We start from the raw sequence: 18,356 nt of genomic DNA, 5'->3' as shown, positions 1-18,356 counted from the left end.
ACAAATACATTGTGAAAGGATCCTCCCCATGGAGTTAATTAATAACATTCATCACCTCACATACTTACCTATTTTTTTATGCCTTGTTTAATTTTGAAGTTGAACTCACACAAATAAAGATTTATTTATTTATTTATTTATTTGTCAGAAAAAGAAAGAGAGAGAGAGAGCACAAACAGGGGAAGAGGCAGGCAGAGGGAGAACCAGGCTCCCCACTGAGTAGGGATTCCGATGCGGGACTCGATCCCAGGACCCTGGGATCATGACCTGAGCCAAAGGCAGACGCTTAGCCAACTGAGCCACCCAGGCATCCCTCACATTTTACAAAAGTCTTAAAGGAAACGTAAATATTGGAATATATGACGGAAATCAATTTGAATCAATATGATTCAAAACTCAAAAGCTAAAAGGGATATAGTGGGGAAAATGATGCCCCCATCCTCTCGGCCACTGAATTGCTATCTCTGAAATATCCAGAGATATTTTCTGCATACATAATTATTTTCTCCATTTTTAACAGCTTACTATATACCATTTCTTTTCTTTTCTTTTTTTTTTTAAGGTTTTAAGTAATCTCTACACCCAACATGGGGCTCGAACTCACAACCCCAAGATCACGAGTCGAAAGCTCTACAGCCAGCACCCTCTATCTACCATTTCTTCACTTTTTTTTTCATTTAACAAAATATCTTAGAAAACACTCTATATTGGGATTGTTTTCTGTAAAAGGACAGACAATAAATATATATATATATACACACACATACATAAAATGTTATTGATTTAAGTAATCTCTACACCCAATGTGGGGCTCGAACTCCTGACCCCGAAATCAAGAGTCAGATGCTCTTCAAACTGAGCCAGCGAGGCATCCCAGACACTAAATGTAGGTTTGCAGGCCATTTGCAACTGCTCAGTTCTGCTATTGTCAAGTAAAAGCTGCCACAGACAATATATAAATGAATGGGTGTGGCTGTGTTTTATTTATGGACATAGAAATTGGAATTATATATAATTTTCACGTGTAATGAAGTATTATTCTTTTTTTGATTTTTTTCTCCAGTCATTTAAAAATGTGAAAAGTTATCCTTCGTTTGTGGGCTGTACCAAAAATAGACAGTAGGCTGAATTTGGCCTTCAGGCCACATTTTCCTGATTCCTGCTCCTTTTAACATATAAATACCTTCTTCATTATTTTCTATGGCTGCACAGATTTCTAAAGATAAATTATAATTAATTTAACTAAACCCTGATAGATTGACATGTAGATGATTTAATAGTCTTTTGCTATTACAAATAATACTGCAACGACAATGAAAGTCATTTTGCCATGTGGGAGAATATACATATGATTTCTAGAATAGTTCCTGGAAATAGAAGTGTTGAGTCCAAGGGTATATAGCTTGAAATTTTGAGAAAGTGACAAATTGCCTTTTTAGAGGTTTCACCGATTACTTTACCAGCAATACATGAGAGTGCCCGTTTTCCCACTCTCACCAACTCGGTGTGTTTCCAAGCTTTTAATATGTGCCAATCTGAGAGGTAAAAATATGTATATATAATTTAGTGTAGTTATTTTCATTTCCCCTATTATAAGTGAAGTCTAATATCTTTCAATCTGAATTTTTTTTGTGATGGATTTTCTACATTTTTCTGTCTGATTTTTGATCTCCATTTATTGATTTGTAGGAGCTCTTTACTTTTTTAGGACTTTCTGTACAAAATTACTTTTTTGGGGTGATATTTAGAAAGGCTTTCCTAGGGGCGCCTGGTGGCTCAGTTGGTTAGGCGACTGCCTTCAGCTCAGGTCATGATCCTGGAGTCCCAGGATCGAGTCCCGCATCAGGCTCCCTGCTCAGCAGGGAGTCTGCTTCTCCCTCTGCCCCTCCCCCCCTTAATGTGCTCTCTCTCTCTCATTCTCTCTCTTTCAAATAAATAAACAAAATCTTAAAAAAAGGCTTTCCTACTTTAAAATTAAGTTATGAAAATAAAGTTCAAGTACTTTTGTAACTTCACCTTTATATTTGAATTTTTAATCTCTGTTTACTTGTATATGATGTTATATTTTGTTTATCTTTAAAAGATTTTATTTATTTATTTGAGAGAGAGAGGAGCACAAGTGGGAAGGGGGCAGAGGAGGAGGGAGAGGGACAAGCAGACTCCCTGCTGAGCGAAGAGCCAGATGTGGGGCTTGATCCCAGGAGGTTGAGATCATGACTTGAGTTGAAGTCAGGCGCTTAACCAACTGAACCACCCAGGCGCCCCAGTGATGTTATATTTGAAAATGAATGCAAGGCATGATACTCAGTGAAAATCAGTGGGATCATATGCTAGCCATCCCGTTCACTATATAGTAGGGACCTGCAATTTCACTAGTGATTTATTTATTCAGTAAACATTTATTAAGCAGCCACTACTTTTTTTTTTTTTTTAAAGATTTTATTTATTTATTTGACAGAGACACAGCGAGAGAGGGAACACCAGCAGGGGGAGTGGGAGAGGGAGAAGCAGGCTTCCCACGGAGCAGGGAGTCCGATGCGGGGCTCAATCCCAGGACTCTGGGATCATGACCTGAGCCGAAGGCAGACACTTAATGACTGAGCCACCCAGGCGCCCCAAGCAGCCACTACTTCTAAGGCGTTGAACCCTGTGGGGGATACAGAGATAAATCAATAATAATCTCTTTCCTTAAGAAAGATTAAGTAATGACCATAACAATAACGATAACAAAAGCAAATATTTAAAAAAATTTTCTCTGTACCAGGCACTTACTTAACATGTTCCATGCATTGTCTCATTTATCTTCATAGAAACCCCTGTTAGATTAGGTTCTATTCTTGTTTTATGTACTTACAAATGAGGAAAATTACTGAGTAATAAAGCCAGCATTCAAATCTAGGCAGCCTGATGTCTGAGCTTGGGCTTCTAACCATCCACCACACTACTTGTCATACCTGGGCCCAAAGGTGAGCCAGGGATAGGAAGAGTACTCTGGGAGTTCAGAATGGCTCATGAGGGGCTGGAGACCAAAATATCTTTCATATCTTTATTAATATTTGACTGGCGTCTCATCTCTGGCACTGTGTGAGATTTATATCCTCAAGGTAATTTCCCAGTTTCTCCACTTACTCTTAAATTATATTTTTGGAGATGCAAATTTGTGAGCAAAGTGGTAATACCCAACCAATTATTAGTAATTCCCTTAAAAAAATACTGTTGTGAAATAGTTTAACATATGAAAAGAGTAACTCAATGTCATTTTCCCTTGTAGCGGATGTGAGGCTGAATTTCCTAATGGTAGTGGTTTAAATTTGTTCTCTCTCTTTAAATAAGATAGTGTGGGAGATGTTGGGATGATCAAAGAAATTTGCACCTGGAGTTCAAGTTACCTCATTAGTGACTTCCTGTCCAAAAATCACATTATTTTTGAGTACTAAGGAAATTATTAACACCGGGTCAAAACCTCAAATATAAATTAAGCTCTTACTAAATAATTCTGAAAATTGAATGAAAAGATGAGTGTGAGTGTGTCTTTGTGTGTGTTAAAATTTACAGCTTCTTACTGATCTCACCAAGTTAGCGGTGTCATTCATTTGGCATGTGAAGTTGATAGCTAACAAACACCTGGTTGTTAACAAGCAATTAGTTATAATATTAGGTGGGGCAGGTTAACCGCTATGCACACTGGCTTAAACACTTCTTTCTATTCACATGGGAGCCCTGGGCAGGTGAACAGAACGGCGGGGCAGTCCTCCTCCACGGAGTAGTTCAAGGACTCCGCGTGGAGGAAGCTGTACCATCTGAGCATCTTCCTTCCAGCCAGCCCGATGGGGAAAAGGGCATGCGGGACTGGGCAAGGGGCTTCCAGGAGCCAGACGTGGAAGAGGCACACATCACTTCTGTTCTCAAGGGAAGGCTGGAGAAGGGCCAGCTTAGAGAGAAATACGTGCCAGTTAGAGCCCATTTCCCCACTATTGCTCTGGCACACTCACAGCTGGGGCTCTGAGTCTTCCTGGGAGCCCAGCGGGCATGGCTCGGGGGCGGCGGTACCCAAACACCATCACGTGTTGTCGGCAGAGGAAGATGAGGAGGGCCATGCTGAATGCGATGTGTTTTTGTTTTCAGGAAGCCTTGGAGTGGGCCATGAAGAACCACCTGTGGGGTCATGCTTTGTTCCTCTCCAGCAAGATGGACCCAAGGACCTACAGCTGGGTTATGAGTGGGTGAGTGAGCTGGGCGCTGGCAAAGGAGACCAATGGAGCAGAGAGGCCTCCCCCCCACCAAGGGAGGGGTGATGGGGAGAAATGCAAGATGCACTGGGAAGCCCCACACACCAAGCATCCTTCCAATTTCTCTTTTCTGACCCGGACGTAGGATATCACTTCTCTAGGTTCTTATAACCTAGACCTGGACACATTCTTTCTACCTGCTTGATAAATAAACATTTTAGTAATATTTCTCAGGGTGTGTTCCAAAAGTTACATAGGTTTCTACAATCTAGTAGTTCTCTTTGGGAGGGGCTATTCTAGATAGTTCCACCAGTGAGAGAATAGGTGACCACTTATGGCTACCTGACAGGAGCTTAGACCCGAGAGTTAGGAGTTGTCTATCACTTAGTCTTGCAGTGGGGAATGTGGGTGCTGAGAGGAAGGTCAGGATATGGGGGAGCAGTAGGAACGGGCTTTATAGGACTGGGGATTGGATGTGGCAGTCTTCATCTAGGGCAGGGGGACATGAGGAGACCCAAGGGATGTGTTTAGTCAGAGATCATGCCGGCACATTGAGACCAGGAAGAATGCCCAAACCAGGACGAGACAGGATAGGAGGTTGACTACATGGCCAGGAGTTTGGAATAAGGGGGAGTAGGTGGAAGAGCTGGGTGTCGGGGTGCTGGAGAAGGAAGGGTTTCTGAGCAAGCTCAGATCCATGGGAGGGCAGGGACAGACATATGGTGGGGTGGAGAGGACTGGGGGCCCTCCTGTAAGGGGCAGGCTTGGATCTGACAGGGAGAAGGATGTTCCCTCAAAATGTTCATCTTCCTGTGTTGGTGGAAGCTGTGAAGCTGTGAACCTCTCAGCTGAACTCAAGTTTAAATTGGCCATAAATGGGCAGTTGGCTGGGAAGATCGCACTTGCCTTCAAGGCTGTCATGTTACCCTTCTCCATCCGTGGATTCTCTTTTCTACCCTAACCCTCAGTCTTCCCAGGGACTAGGAATGCCTCTGCGCACTTCATTATGCTCAGGGTGGTGAGGAGCACTGGAGTTTTATTATGAGAAGTGCTCCGAGCTCCCAAGGCAAGGGTGCTATTAAATAAAAGACCATATTCTGAGGGATGATTCTCCTTTGGGTTTTGGAAATGAACATCCTACAACCCCACGTTAGAGCATACATCTCTGCTACAGATTTTTGCCTTGGGCCATTGATTTTTGATGGGGCCCAGTGAGTTGTGAAGAATATCTCTTACTGAGTGTTCTTAAATCTCAAATCAGCTATAGAGCTTATTATATCCTTGTTAAGCATATCCCACGGTTTGTCATCGGCGGGATCATTTCTGGTCCCTGTTCTACGCCTCTTTGGTTACTGGACATGGCTATTTAGTGCTTGTGCAGAAAAGCACTGCTGGGCCAGTCTAGTTGTGAGCCAGAGAAGCCAGCCTGAGTGCCGTGGGCGGGGCATGCGGGGGGCTGCTTCAGGGGAGGAGGAGCTGAGGGGGACGACTGGGGAGGAGGGGCCCACGGAGAGGAAGTTTGGGTTAACTGCTGGGGCTCTCCGGGGACCTGTGAAATGTTGGGGCATCATTTCCATGACAAAGAAAGCCTAGAGAAATGGTTACTCAAGAGTTAGGGCATCAGTGCCAAAGTGCAGGAAATACCCCCAACAGTGAGCTCTCTTGGGGGGGGTGGAAGGAAGATCCTGCCAAGCCCCCCAAAAGTGGGAGGTAGCAGAGGCACAACTGAGAGGCAAAGAGAAATTTGTATTCCAAAAGTAGGTGCTGAAATCAAATAGAAATATACGGGAGCTTTTGCGCCACTGGCAATGGGTAAATGGCCCTCTTGGCTTGGTCACCACTAATGGTCACCTCTCTCTGCAGCTTCACCAGCACGCTAGCCGCCAACGACCCACTGCAGACCCTCTTCCAGTTCATGTCGGGGAGGATCCCACAAGCAGCCACGGTACTCTTTGTGACGGGACTCCTTCAATACCCCAGCATCCTAGGGGTTTAGGGGGTGGGGACAGCTCGGGAATGAGGTGATGACTTTAACGATTTTTCTTTTTATTTTTAGAGAGGGGATAGAGGGGGAGAGAGAGAGAGAGAGAGAGAGAGAGAGAATCTCAAGCAGACTCTCTGCTGAGCGCACCTACCGTGCACTTGGCCCTGTGCTGAGCACTTGGCTTCATATTATTTCATTTAATGCACAGAGGTAGGAATTATTGTCCCCGTTTTGCAGATGTGGAAACTGAGGTGCAAGGGTTAAAATGACCTGAGATCACAGAGCTTGGAGAAGTGGAGCCAGGATTGGCTCAGGTCTGTCTGATCCAAAGACCTTGCCCTTTCCACGGTCGCACAGCTGCCTGCATGGTGTGCATGGATAGTGAGAGAGCGCGCTGTTCCCAGGCTTCCCGCAGCGAGGCTGCCCTTCTTTCCCACCGCTGCACACGGAGCCTGCAAAGCTGGACATATTCAATCTTACACATTGTCTGGAGTTGGATATAGCTCAGGAGAAGTCTGAGGCCAGCCTGATGTTTTTCCCATGAAAACAGACTTGATCTTTTTGCCCCAAAGTACCCTTCTTTATCCTTGAAGTCGGTAACCTTACTGGGATCTATCTTGGTGTTGACTATCTGGGTCAGTTTTTTTTCTTGGTACACAGCATGCTCTTTTAATATCTGCATTCATATTTTACAGTTCAGGAAAGTTTTCTTGAATTATATCCTTCAATATTTGTTTTGTTCCATTATTTTGGTTTTCTTTCAGGAATTCCATGTATGCACAGTTTCATATATATATGAATATATACATATACACAGGCAGATTATATGTATATCATTTTCTCTTTAATTAAAACACTTTTTTGGGGGCACCTGGGTGGCTCAGTCGTTAAGCGTCTGCCTTCAGCCCAGGTCATGATCCCAGGGTCCTGGGATCGAGCCCCACATCGGGCTCCCTACTCCTCGGGGAACCTGGTTCTCCCTCTCCCTCTCCTCCTGCTTGTGTTCCCTCTCTCACTGTGTCTCTCTCTGTCAAATAAATAAATAAAATCTTAAAAAACAAAACAAAACACTTTTTGTTTCCTTCCTTCCTTCCTCCCTCCTTCTCTCTTTCTTCATCCTCTTCCCCCCCTTCTTCTTCTCCTTCTTCTTCTCCTCCTCCTCCTTCCCCTTCTTCCTCCTCTTCTTCTCCTCCTTCCTCTCCTCCTCCTCCTTTTTTTTCTTCTCTCATTTCCATCCTGTGTGTCCCTTACTGTGTTTTCATCAGTGTCTCTTCATTGTTGTGCTCTTGCCATTTTTGTCTTGATTTCTTTGATTTTTTCCACTTCTTCCCTGAGCTCTGCAGGTCACATTTACCTCTTCCTCTTGTCCACTGTCTCTTTCTTGAGCTCTTGTAACTTAGCTTTAGGCCCTTGCTTCATAAGAAATTGTTTCATTACTTTACTTAAATTCATGATGAAATGTTTGCTGATACTTCTTTTTTTTTTTTAAAGATTTTATTTATTTGACAGAGAGACAGCGAGAGAGCGAGAGAGGGAACACAAGCAGAGTGAGTGGGAGAGGGAGAAGCAGGCTTCCCGCTGAGCAGGGAGCCCGATGTGGGGCTCGATCTCAGGACCCTGGGATCATGATCTGAGCAGACGCTTAACAACTGAGCCACCCAGGCACCCCTGCTGATACTTCTTTATTTGTTTCGTGGTTAACATTTTTCCAGTGAGCGTTTTTTCTACCTTCCATTTATTTTTTCATGTTACTTCCCTCCTTTTATCTTTATAGTGAATTTGTACAGATTCTGTGTTTGATCCTTGACAGGAGTGAGTCTTCCCTGGGCCAACTGCTTGGGGTAGGTCTGTGCTGGGGAGGGGCCAGGGCCACAGTGCAGGCTGACTGGCATTTCCCACATGATCTGGAGGGTTCAGTGGGTATCTGTGTAGCCTTGGCTTCTCCCCAGCCAGCAGAGATGGCTGTGGGATCCTCTCCTTCTGGAGTTATCTTTCTGCTTCCTCCTGAACTCACTTTTGTTCAATCTCTACTATTTTTGGCAGCTTTTTCTTGCATTTCAAATTTTGGGTTTTTGCCGACACCTAGTTTTAATGAAAATGGACTTCACATTTTTGCTTTTTTATTCTTCTTATTGCTTCTGGACAATTCCTAGAAAAGAAAAGAGAAATGATGACTTTCCTGACCATGGTCAAGCCCACTGGCTATATGGGAACACAGAGTGCTCACGAATCTGCTGAATGGCTGTGCACGGCCGTGAAATTGCATCATGTCATGAAGCAGGAAATGATATAATCAACATACGGTCCATTGGGTCTCCCAGCAAATGCTAAATGCTCCCTGCTGTTAGGTGAGAAAACTGAGAAGCCAGAGGTGATGTGCCAACGCACAGTGTTTGATCTTAGTGTTTGAGCGTTGCTTCGCATCATGGCATCCAGTAAGAGGCTAGTCTTTAGTTACTTGGAATGAGTGGAAAAAGCATGGCAACCACAAAACCCAGCTGTGGGCTTCCATCATAGGTGTAACCAGAGTCTACTCCTTCCCGTTCTGTGAACTTGGCCTTCTTACTTAATCTCAGAATGTCAGGCTTTCCTCTTTGCGGGCATTTTGATGCCTCACCAATAGAGTTATTGTTCAAATTACAGGAGAGAGAATATCTGAACACATATCAACCACCATGCTTGACCCATTGAAGTTAGTTAGGTGTTCGCTCTCTCTTTCGTGATCTTTCTCTCCATAGATCGGCTTTACAGTGGGTTTTTTCAAATCACCTAGGGAAGAGACAGAAGAATGACTTCTAAGTGTTTGTTCTTTTCAGTAAGGATTTTTCTTTTGCTCGTTCCTTTAGTTCCAGCAAGAAAGGGCCTGGCCGATGTGGGGATAATAATAGTACCCAATGCATGTGATTGTTCACAGGAGAAATGCTTGGCACTGGGTATGGTTCACGGGCAGAGCACAGTGAGTGAGAACTGCTATTCTTGTGATTTATTATCATCATCCCCCTCATTCACACTGCATCACCCAGATAAACAAAGAACAACCATAAAATGCAGTTGGATAAAGCATCTTTTGTTCCTTGGGATAATTACAAAGACCAAATAATTATGAATTGTTCTGACCTCCAAATCTTAGCTATTACTACTGTCCATTTCCTTCCTTCCCTCCTTTTTTCCTTCCTTCCCTCCTTCCTTCCTTCTTCCCTCCCTCCTTCCTTCTCTCTACCCATTCTGTGTAACAAACTGGGAGATGGACCGGTCTGCAAATCACGTTTCCTTTTGCTGGGCTTCTCTCTGTGTGTGTGTGTGTTTGCACCTACGTGTCAATTATAAAGAGCAAACTAAGTGCAAAGCACTATGCAATGTGCTTTACTGGCTATCTTATTTTATTATCAACACTCACCCTGTTAGGTAGAAATGATGATCTCTATTTAAGAGATAAGGGGAAAAAAGGTTTTGAGAAATTTGCTCAAGGTCACAAAGCTAGTAAGAAGCAGGACTCCAGGGGCGCCTGTGTGGCTCAGGCGGTTGAGCAGCCAACTCTTGATTTCGGCTCAGGTCATGATCTCAGGGTGGTGAGATCGAGCTCTGTGTGGGGCTCTGCATTCAGCGGGGAGTCTGCTTGGAATTCTTCCTCTTCCTCTGCGCCCCCCCACCCCACCCCCACACTCTCATGCTCTCTCTCTCTAAAATAAATAAATCTTAAAAAAAAAAAGAGGTGGTTGAATCCAGGGCCCAAGTTGTTTCTGTGATGTCATATTGTTTCTTTATTGATATTTCCTGTCCTGAAATCCCCCTTCATTCAGGAGAAGGGAGACCCAAGCCCCATCCTTTGTGTGGGCTATTTTCCCACTTCCCCGGCTCTATGTGCACCCTACTGCCCCCTTGTGGAGCTCTGCTGCTCCTGCATGGTCGCCAGAGGGAGTGGGCGCAGCCTTCAGCTGAGAGCAAGATGAATGGGGACTGCGTGCTGGGCTGGGCCACGTGGCCTGCTTTCTTCGTCCTTCGAGTGTCGATAGGAATTGGACTTCTAGGGTTGTTGTGAAAGTTAACTAAGGTGATGAGTGTGAAAGGCCTTTGTAAAGCCAGAAAACACAAGCCATGCGGTAAGGTATTAAGGGTCTAGGGTTCCCCTGACTTCTAACTGGCTAATGTGGATTCTTCATATGAGTCAAGGATGTTTGGTCCTCCTTCTCCCACTGAAACATTAGGGTTTGTTCTGTTTTGTTTTTCTGGATGTTGTCCCTCGCTGTTGGGATCAGGAGCAGCAGGAAGAAATTGGAAAATCAGAAAGTGATCCATAGTGTCATTTTATTTACCTACCTCCTGATATTCCTCTGAATGTATGTAGGTGCACATGTCTGTCTGCTACCCATCCTTCTAGGAGTCTTGCTTTTTAAAAGGAGATCTCGAAATCAACGAAGGACAGCACCGCAGGAAGGTGTAAGCACACATTCCCTGAACTCCGAGCTAGGAGATGGACAACTTTCGTCTCCTACACTCTGGCTAGCCCTACGTTAGTCAGTAAATCTCCCATTTTGTCTGCTGCCTTTCAGTGCTGTGTGGACAAGCAGTGGGGAGACTGGAGGCCTCACTTGGCTGTGATTCTGTCAAATCAGGGTGGGGACCCGGAGCTGCTTCAGCGAGCGATTATCACCATGGGGGACACCCTGGGTAAGCAGAAGCCAGCCCTGCTACCCTCTTCTGTAGGGAGACAGACAAACATCTGTCTGTAGGCTCTTAGGTGCTGTGCTGGGCCCGAGTCTGCGCCTCAGGCTCTCCTTTGACCCGGGAGCCTCCGTGTTTGGGGGACAGAAACTCCAGGGAAGGGAGGGTCATTCTTGCCTTCATTTCCCAGAATTTCTGCTGCAAGCCAATGCAGTCCAGACCCCCGAGATTTGGGCTGTGCGGCTAAAAGAAGCAACAGTTGGCTTTCTATCCCTGGTCAGATTCCCCTGAAGACGGAGTTAACACTGGGGGACCTCGGCTCCTGTTATGGTTAGTCGTACAGTGACCCAGCTCGGCCAGATAGCAAGCTCTGTCTTTGCCCGAACTACCCTGGGTAATTGTGTAATCTGTACTTGTATTCTCTCTCGTGAACATGGTCTTATAAACACTTAGGGGCTATTGGATGTTCCAGATCAGTGGTTCTCAGATTTGGTTAAGGGGCAGAACATCTAGAAATCATGATAGTCTTTGTAAACGTTGTGGTATAGCGTTCTGTTAAACTGAAAATAGCTGTGTGTAGGGTTTGCCAAGTCAGCTAGCAGGCTGCTCGCACTCGGGCAGAAGGGGAAGTAGGATTTGTTTAGTCCTTCCTGGGTGCCAGGCACTGTGCTGGGTACTTTACCTACTTGAATTAATTCAGTTTTGAGGTAATGGGAAATGTATGGGAGAACATTCTGGAAATGGGAACAAGATGGTGATTATTTTGAATTTTATGAGCCCTGGGAAAAGTTTCCTATTGTTTGACTTTGGCAAGAGAAACATCAGTGCCCCAAGAAGCCTAATTTAAAAACGGCTACTCCCCATGGCCCCCATCTTTGCTCAGGTGTATGCATCTGCTTCCTTTTCACCCTCAGGAAGGACTAAAATGCTTAGCAAATTCCTAATGACAAACACAGGAGGGGAACAGGAATTAGTGACCTATTCTGACCGAAGAACATTGGCATGTCCAACTGAGGCCAAGAACGCGGGTGGGAGGGGGTGTGCGGTTTGGGGCATGTGACTCCTGATGAGAGCCCTTCTCCCCTGCGCCCCCGTGAGGACTCTCCCGTCTGACCCCCGAGCACCCCTGCCGTCCCTCTCCCATCCCGCCCAGAAAGTGGGTCCCCACACGGCATGCTCTGTGACTGGGGCTTGCTCTCCTCCTCCCGCAGCGGGGAAGGGGCTGGTGGAGGCCGCCCACTTCTGCTACCTCATGGCCCACGTGCCCTTCGGCCACTACACCGTGAAGACAGACCATCTGGCCTTGCTTGGCAGCAACCACAGGTACGTGGTCCTCTGGGGAAGGGAGCGGGAAGGACGTTTTCTGGGGGATTGTTTTAGCCCGGGCTGGGTTTCTTGGCTCCCTTTTCCATTTTCCCCTGTGAATTTCAGCTGCTGCTGCTCCCTTCCTCTGGGTCTTTCCTGCCCGGAGCTGGGCAGGCAGGTGCCCGGTGGGTGCCGCATCACACCACCAGGGGGCCTCAGGCCCCAGTCCTGCTCCCCCAAACTGGCTTGTGTGCCTTTGGGGTGTATTGTGCCCCTCTGACCACTGGGTGGCACCCTGGCTCCATGAGCAGAGGTCACCTCTTGTGACTCGTTAGTGCTATCCGCGCGGCTTGCGGCTCCGTGTTAGGCAACCCTGGGCGGGCTCAGAGTCCGCCCTGGGCGGAAGTGGAGATTGGAAGACGTTTATGCTTACTCTTTACACCCCTACACCGACTTGGTGCACAAGCTACTCAAAGTCCCACCTGTTACTTATTCTTTGTTGGCCATAACATCAGGCTTTTCACGCAGAAGGATCTTCATAATCCTGTAGACAATGAATAAATGGACAGAAAGACCCGTTTGCTTCCTAGCAGTCCTCCGTGTGCTGGATCTCTCTTCTCCCCTCCCCGTAATAGTTAAGATTTCCTAAGCCCTTACACTGTGCCAGTCATTTTATTTGCACTGTTTCCTTTAATCATTACAGATTGACCCTATAAATAAGGTATATTTTTAACCTTCACTTGATAGAGGAGGGGAACCAAGGCACAGAGAGGTTAAGTAACTAACCTGAGATAGCACAGCTAGTGTGGGGTCACCCTGGACTTGGAACCCGGGCTGTCAGGCTGCGAAGCCCCGACTGATCACTGTTGCACCAAGCAGCCTACCTCTGTGGAAATGGCGGTCTCGTGGCGGGCTCTCTCCGGTCATGGTCTCTGATGGTGTCTAGTTGGCTTGTCACATCCCATCTGTGCCCAGTGTGGCAAGAAATGCGTAGGGCTTCATTCGTCTCTCTCCTATGTTTGTGTCGCATGAGGGCATTTCTGGGGATAGCCGGGAGGGACCGTGAGTTCAGATACCACAAGCTGTCGGGGCACGTGGAGGCGTCTGGAAGCCCCTTGGATCACCTTCGCTCAGCCCGCTTCGTCTTTGGCTGAATGGACACCTGGCTCAGGAACTGTCATTTGATTTTTGGCTCAGCTGTCCTCCCCATTCTCGGCCACCTTTCTCAGTGCTCTTGGGGCCCCACATCACTCCCTCTTCTCTTTTGTTCAGGCCAAGAGTGGCCTCGCACAGGTGCACGTTCTAGGCCTTCCAGGCACTAAGGTTCGCTCTCAGCATGTTTAAGAGGAGCACCCAGTGCCGAGGGAGAGCAGCTTGCCTTAGGGGACCCTCCAGCAAAGAAGGTGGAGGCCCCCACCCTTTTCTGCAATCTTTGCTCCCCAGCACCTCTGGTGCAGGCCTGTGTTCTGTTCCATCTCCAGCCTCAAGAAGGCGGAACGAGAGGAGGCCAGACATTCACTCTGGAGGCCCAGAGCGTCTTTCCTGCCTGGGAGCCGTCCCAGGGATCAGCCCAGGGCAGAAGCTCTACCACAAACGGGTGCAGCTGGTGTTTGTCTGCTAGGATTGAACCCCCTCCCCTCCCACCATGCCTCAATTTCTTTTATTATTATTCCCTGGTTTTAGTCAAGAGTTTTTGAAATTTGCAACGACCGAGGCTATCCAGAGGACGGAAATCTTCGAGTACTGTCAGATGCTGGGCCGCCCCAAATCCTTCATCCCTTCTTTCCAGGTAACGCACGACCGTCAGCAGCTGGATTTCCAGCTTTACTATTTGGCACGGAGTAGCCGGGCTAAGTCATCGACAGCACTTTTCTTCATTAGCTTGAGTGTGGGAAGAGTTAGGATTTCTTCCTAGGTCTCCTAAAGGTCTACATTTTAAGATATGAAAGCAAAACATGGCAGCGCCCCCTCTGCCGGAGGCTCCTGCCTCCCACCTGACAAATGGAAATCAGCCAGTGTCCTGGGGTCTCTGCTCCTCACATCTGCTCTGCAGCAACTTCTGCTCTGCTCTCCCCAAACAGCTCTCCCTTCTCCTCTGCCCCTTGGCCATCCTGCCGGGGGTGGGAGAAGGAGGCCCAGCCCAGGGGCTGCCCAGCCTGCTCCCTCCGTCTGACCTGCTCCTGCCCTCTCTTTTGGACCCCTCTGTCTTCGAGCTCTGAAAGTTCCTCCTGGCTCCGTCCCCAGTCCTCACCCTTCCTTCTTCCCCTCGGGGCTTCAGCTGTGCAGGTGAAGTGCACGCTGCGGGTTCTCTTCTCTTCTCTCAACTTCTCTGCTGGATGCCCTGTTGTCACCTCAGATTCATCAAGACTCCTTCAGAGCCTGCCCCCGGAGTGCACCCGGCCACACACACACACACACTCACCCCACAACACAAAGCACAAAACCAAACCTTGAAAATGAGTGAATTAGTTATGAGAAGGGAAGTGACGCCATTAGTATCTTCTTTCGGTCTTTTACCGAAGACTCTCCTTCCCCGGCAAAGCCATGCCAGACCAGCTCGCTCTTGAACAGTCCTTTCATCCCTCTCTCCCTTCTTGGGTCATCCCCCCCCTTTCAGTCTCCTCTGGGCTGAGAGTAGGGGATTAGCTAGTTTTAGTGAGTACGCTCTAGGTGCGGGCATAGTGCTTTTGTGTTTTTAGGGTATTACTTCTCATCCCATAAGGTGTGCATGATTACCCCCCTTTCCCAAAAGAGGAAACTGAAGCTCAGAGGAGTTACATGCTCTTGGCTCACATTTCTTGCGTACCATTTGTTCCAAGACCTTTGCGTGGATTATCTAATTTAATCTTTACAACAGCCAAAGGGTAAATAGTATTATTATCCCCATATTAGAGTGAGGAAACTGAGGCACAGGGGGGTGGGATAACCAGCCCAAGGTGGCACACCCAGTGTGGAGCTGGGATTTGACCTTGGACCTGTCTGATTCCCAAACCGTCACGCTCCATCTTGCTCTACCCCTCATGCTTCTGTGAATACCCACCTGCTCTGCGTCTGAGTCATTTCTTCTTCCTTTCTATGTCCCCCTTGGTGCCTGGTCCTCCACGCCACCTACACCAGGCTTTCCAGGTGGGTGGGCTTCCTGATAAGAAGTAAGTAGTCTGGTGTATTTCGATGGGGACTCGGTCTACGGAGACTGAACTGATGGTGACTCCCATCACTCTCTCCATGATGCGGGATCTGCAGGCTGGATTTGAAATTGTGCCCATACCCAGATAGGATGCCCCAAATGGCACAAGGCCCTCCTTGAGATTTGGATGGCAGAGTTAATGGGAGCTGGCTTCCAGGAAGTCTTATCTGCATTCCTCTCCTTCTATGCCTGCCTGGATGGACTCCTCACTGGCCCTGTTCCTCTCCACAGGTGTATAAGCTCCTTTATGCTTCCCGGCTGGCAGATTACGGCCTTGCGTCCCAGGCCTTACATTACTGCGAAGCCATTGGCGCGGCCCTCCTTAGCCAGGAAGACAGCAATCACCCAGTGCTATTAGGGGAACTCATCAAGGTGAGTTTCTCAAAGGGTTCTCTGCGGGTGTTTTATCTTCGGCGTTCAGAGAAAGCTATTGTAGAGTAGCTTAGACTCCACATCTCCTTGGAACATGCCGGAAAATTGGAGCCCATGGCTGTCTTTGACCACGTACGCGTGCCCAGGTGTGATAAGCCGAGTCCTGACACCACACAAAGAAACAGGGAGTGAGCGGACGGTGGTGGGATCGGGAGACGGGAAACCAGGCGTGTGCTCTGCCAGAAACTTAGTCTTGCAACTGCTTTTCTGGGACAGTGAAACTGCACGTTACGGTGAACCATTCTAATTATAAACGCTGGACTTGGAAAATATATTTTAGTGATTAAAACAGGAAATGATCCTTATTAAAATGCTTTTAAATGCATGGAATATTTTATCACATGTGGGATACGTTTAAAAAAGAAAACAAAAACAAATCAACTTTTAGTTCCTGGGGAAGAAAACAATCAGGCAAATAGTAGTTCCAATTAACCAAAGAAAAATCCATTAGCTAGAGAGTCCAGCAGCCCACGGTCAATTTTTGCTTTGCTTTAGATGAGGCCCGAGGGTTGGATCCTATAGCCAACCCATCTGTGGTGCCGAGCCTCCTGCCCCTGAGGGGTCTGCCAACAGGCCGGGGGCTGTAGCGCCTCAGGGACCTGGCACGGAGGAGTTGGGAAGTTTGGGGACTTCATAAGGGAGTAGAATCTTGCAACACAAGGTAGTCCCTCGACCAGCAGTGTGGGCATTACTTGGAAGCTGGTTAGAAATGCAGCATCTCAGGCCCCACCGGGAACTCTGGGATCAGATTTAGCATTTTAGCAACAGTCCAGGTGGTTCCCCAGGGCACTGGAGTTTGGAAAGCCTTGCTAGAGGCTCTACCCCTCTTTGCAGAGATGCAGAGCTGGGTAACAGTTTCTTCTTATATCTTATGGAGGATCTAACACCAAGATGGGTTAATTGTTTATTTATGTTGCAATTTCGGGAAGGTACCTGCTGAATTTGCTACCTCTCGGTTATTCTTTGTAATCTAATTGGCAAGGGCATGAGGATTGTCTTTATCCCATTCCCTTATTGCCTCGTTCCCCATTGTGTTTCTGTTTCTCCTTTCCCCTCTCTTACGTTCACCCCTGACCTGCTGGAAACCTGGCACAGCTAGCAGAGAGATTGAAGCTGTCAGATCCCTTGGTTGTAGAGAGACACCGTGGAGACAGGGACCCGGAGCCGGCCTGGCTGGTGCCCCTTCGCAGGCGGTTCGAGGAGCTGGCGGTGAGTGGGGTTGGAGCCAGGCCAGGGGCTGAGACCTTTGTTTCTCTCTTCGCTCCCCTAGCACCGAGTAGGCAGGCACTGACCTTGGCAAATCCCCGACCCCGTGGAGGGCCCTGAAGTCCCCCAGCACCCACGAGGCACAGGTTGACCCGGGCAGAGGTGGCGCTCAGCCTCCCAGCTTCCCCCCCCCCCCCCCCGCCCTCCGGTCCCTCTCTAGGGTGGAAAGGGTTTCCTGTGTCAGCCTGTGAGACCTGGGGCCCTCTTGCCGATCCCCCTTGCCACCCTTCTCTGGGGTCCTAGAAGATACATTTTATGACCATTAAAGCTTTCATCTCTCTGTTAGGAACTACGGATCACAGTGGACCCGTGTCACTTTCATGTAATGTAGGGCAATTGCTTAAAAGATTTCCAGGCCTTTCCTTTTTGTTCTGACAAGTGCAAAAGCTGCCAGCAGTAATTGTAACATAATTGGAATGGGGCTGCCTCCATTCTTTTTCTTCCGCCGTCTCTGAAGACAGGACAGCATGGATTTTTCAAGGCACATGCAGCCCTGATTCCCGCCCTGTGCTACGCACACGGGGCCCTGGGCCCCGCGGTCTGGTCCCTTCCACTTGCCCCTTCCTCGGGGAGATGATGGATGGTGCTGGTGTCCTGGTCCCTGCCTGCTCTGAGCAGGGCTGAGGCCTCCCTCCTGCCCATGTGCCTCTCCCACCAGCCCTTGGGGTTCAGGCGACGTTCCCCTACCTTGCCACTCCCTCTGAAGTTTCTTTTTGACTTGATTTTTATTTTTTAAAATATTTATTTATTTAAAGATTTCATTTCTTTGTCAGAGAGAGAGAGAATGCGTGAGTGCACTAGAAGGGGGAGCGGCAGAGGGAGAGGGAGAAGCAGACTCCCCGCTGAGCAGGGAGCCCGATGCAGGACTTGATCCCAGGACCCCGGGCTCATGACCTGAGCCGAAGGCAGGGGTGCTTAACCGACTGAGCCACCCAGCCACCCCCTGACTTAATTTTTAAACTGTTGTTCCCTGTTCTTGCTTTTCTTTGTGTGGCTTAAAAAGATTTTACTTTATTTTACTAGCACAAGGTAGCAGGAGACACTGGGGATCTTCGTTCTGCTCACTCAGATACTTCGGGAGCCAGAGGGACGGCAGGTACCCACACCGACGACCTGAGTGTGGGGAGGGCTGACGCTCAGCACCTGGTCATACGAGATGCAGACCTTAGGAAACACTCTGCTTGCCCTTCCTGGAGCGCTTCCTTGCCTGTTTCAGTGTGACCCATTGGTCCAGGCACCTTCTCCCCACAGCTCCGGCCGGCCACAGGCATCCCAACACTGCTAAGTTCCT

The 18,356-nt window shown here is 47.9% G+C and overlaps 1 protein-coding gene across 1 annotated transcript in view; it reads left to right on the top strand.

The window, feature by feature from the left end:
- SEC16B (SEC16 homolog B, endoplasmic reticulum export factor) overlaps nt 1-18,356 on the top strand; it is a 36,994-nt gene that overhangs the window by 9,276 nt on the left and 9,362 nt on the right. Inside the window, exons 9-16 of the mRNA XM_032393474.1 lie at nt 4,126-4,223; nt 6,093-6,174; nt 10,764-10,881; nt 12,087-12,198; nt 13,864-13,969; nt 15,599-15,739; nt 16,895-17,008; nt 18,089-18,161. Of these exons, the coding sequence (XP_032249365.1) occupies nt 4,126-4,223; nt 6,093-6,174; nt 10,764-10,881; nt 12,087-12,198; nt 13,864-13,969; nt 15,599-15,739; nt 16,895-17,008; nt 18,089-18,161 (844 nt within the window). The remainder of the gene's footprint in view (nt 1-4,125; nt 4,224-6,092; nt 6,175-10,763; nt 10,882-12,086; nt 12,199-13,863; nt 13,970-15,598; nt 15,740-16,894; nt 17,009-18,088; nt 18,162-18,356) is intronic.

Source organism: Phoca vitulina, unplaced genomic scaffold (genome assembly GCF_004348235.1).
Source record: "Phoca vitulina isolate PV1807 unplaced genomic scaffold, GSC_HSeal_1.0 scaffold73, whole genome shotgun sequence".
Taxonomy (NCBI): Eukaryota; Metazoa; Chordata; class Mammalia; order Carnivora; family Phocidae; genus Phoca; species Phoca vitulina.
Note: the sequence above shows the minus strand (reverse complement) of the source record. Positions and strands in the feature narration are given on the sequence as shown.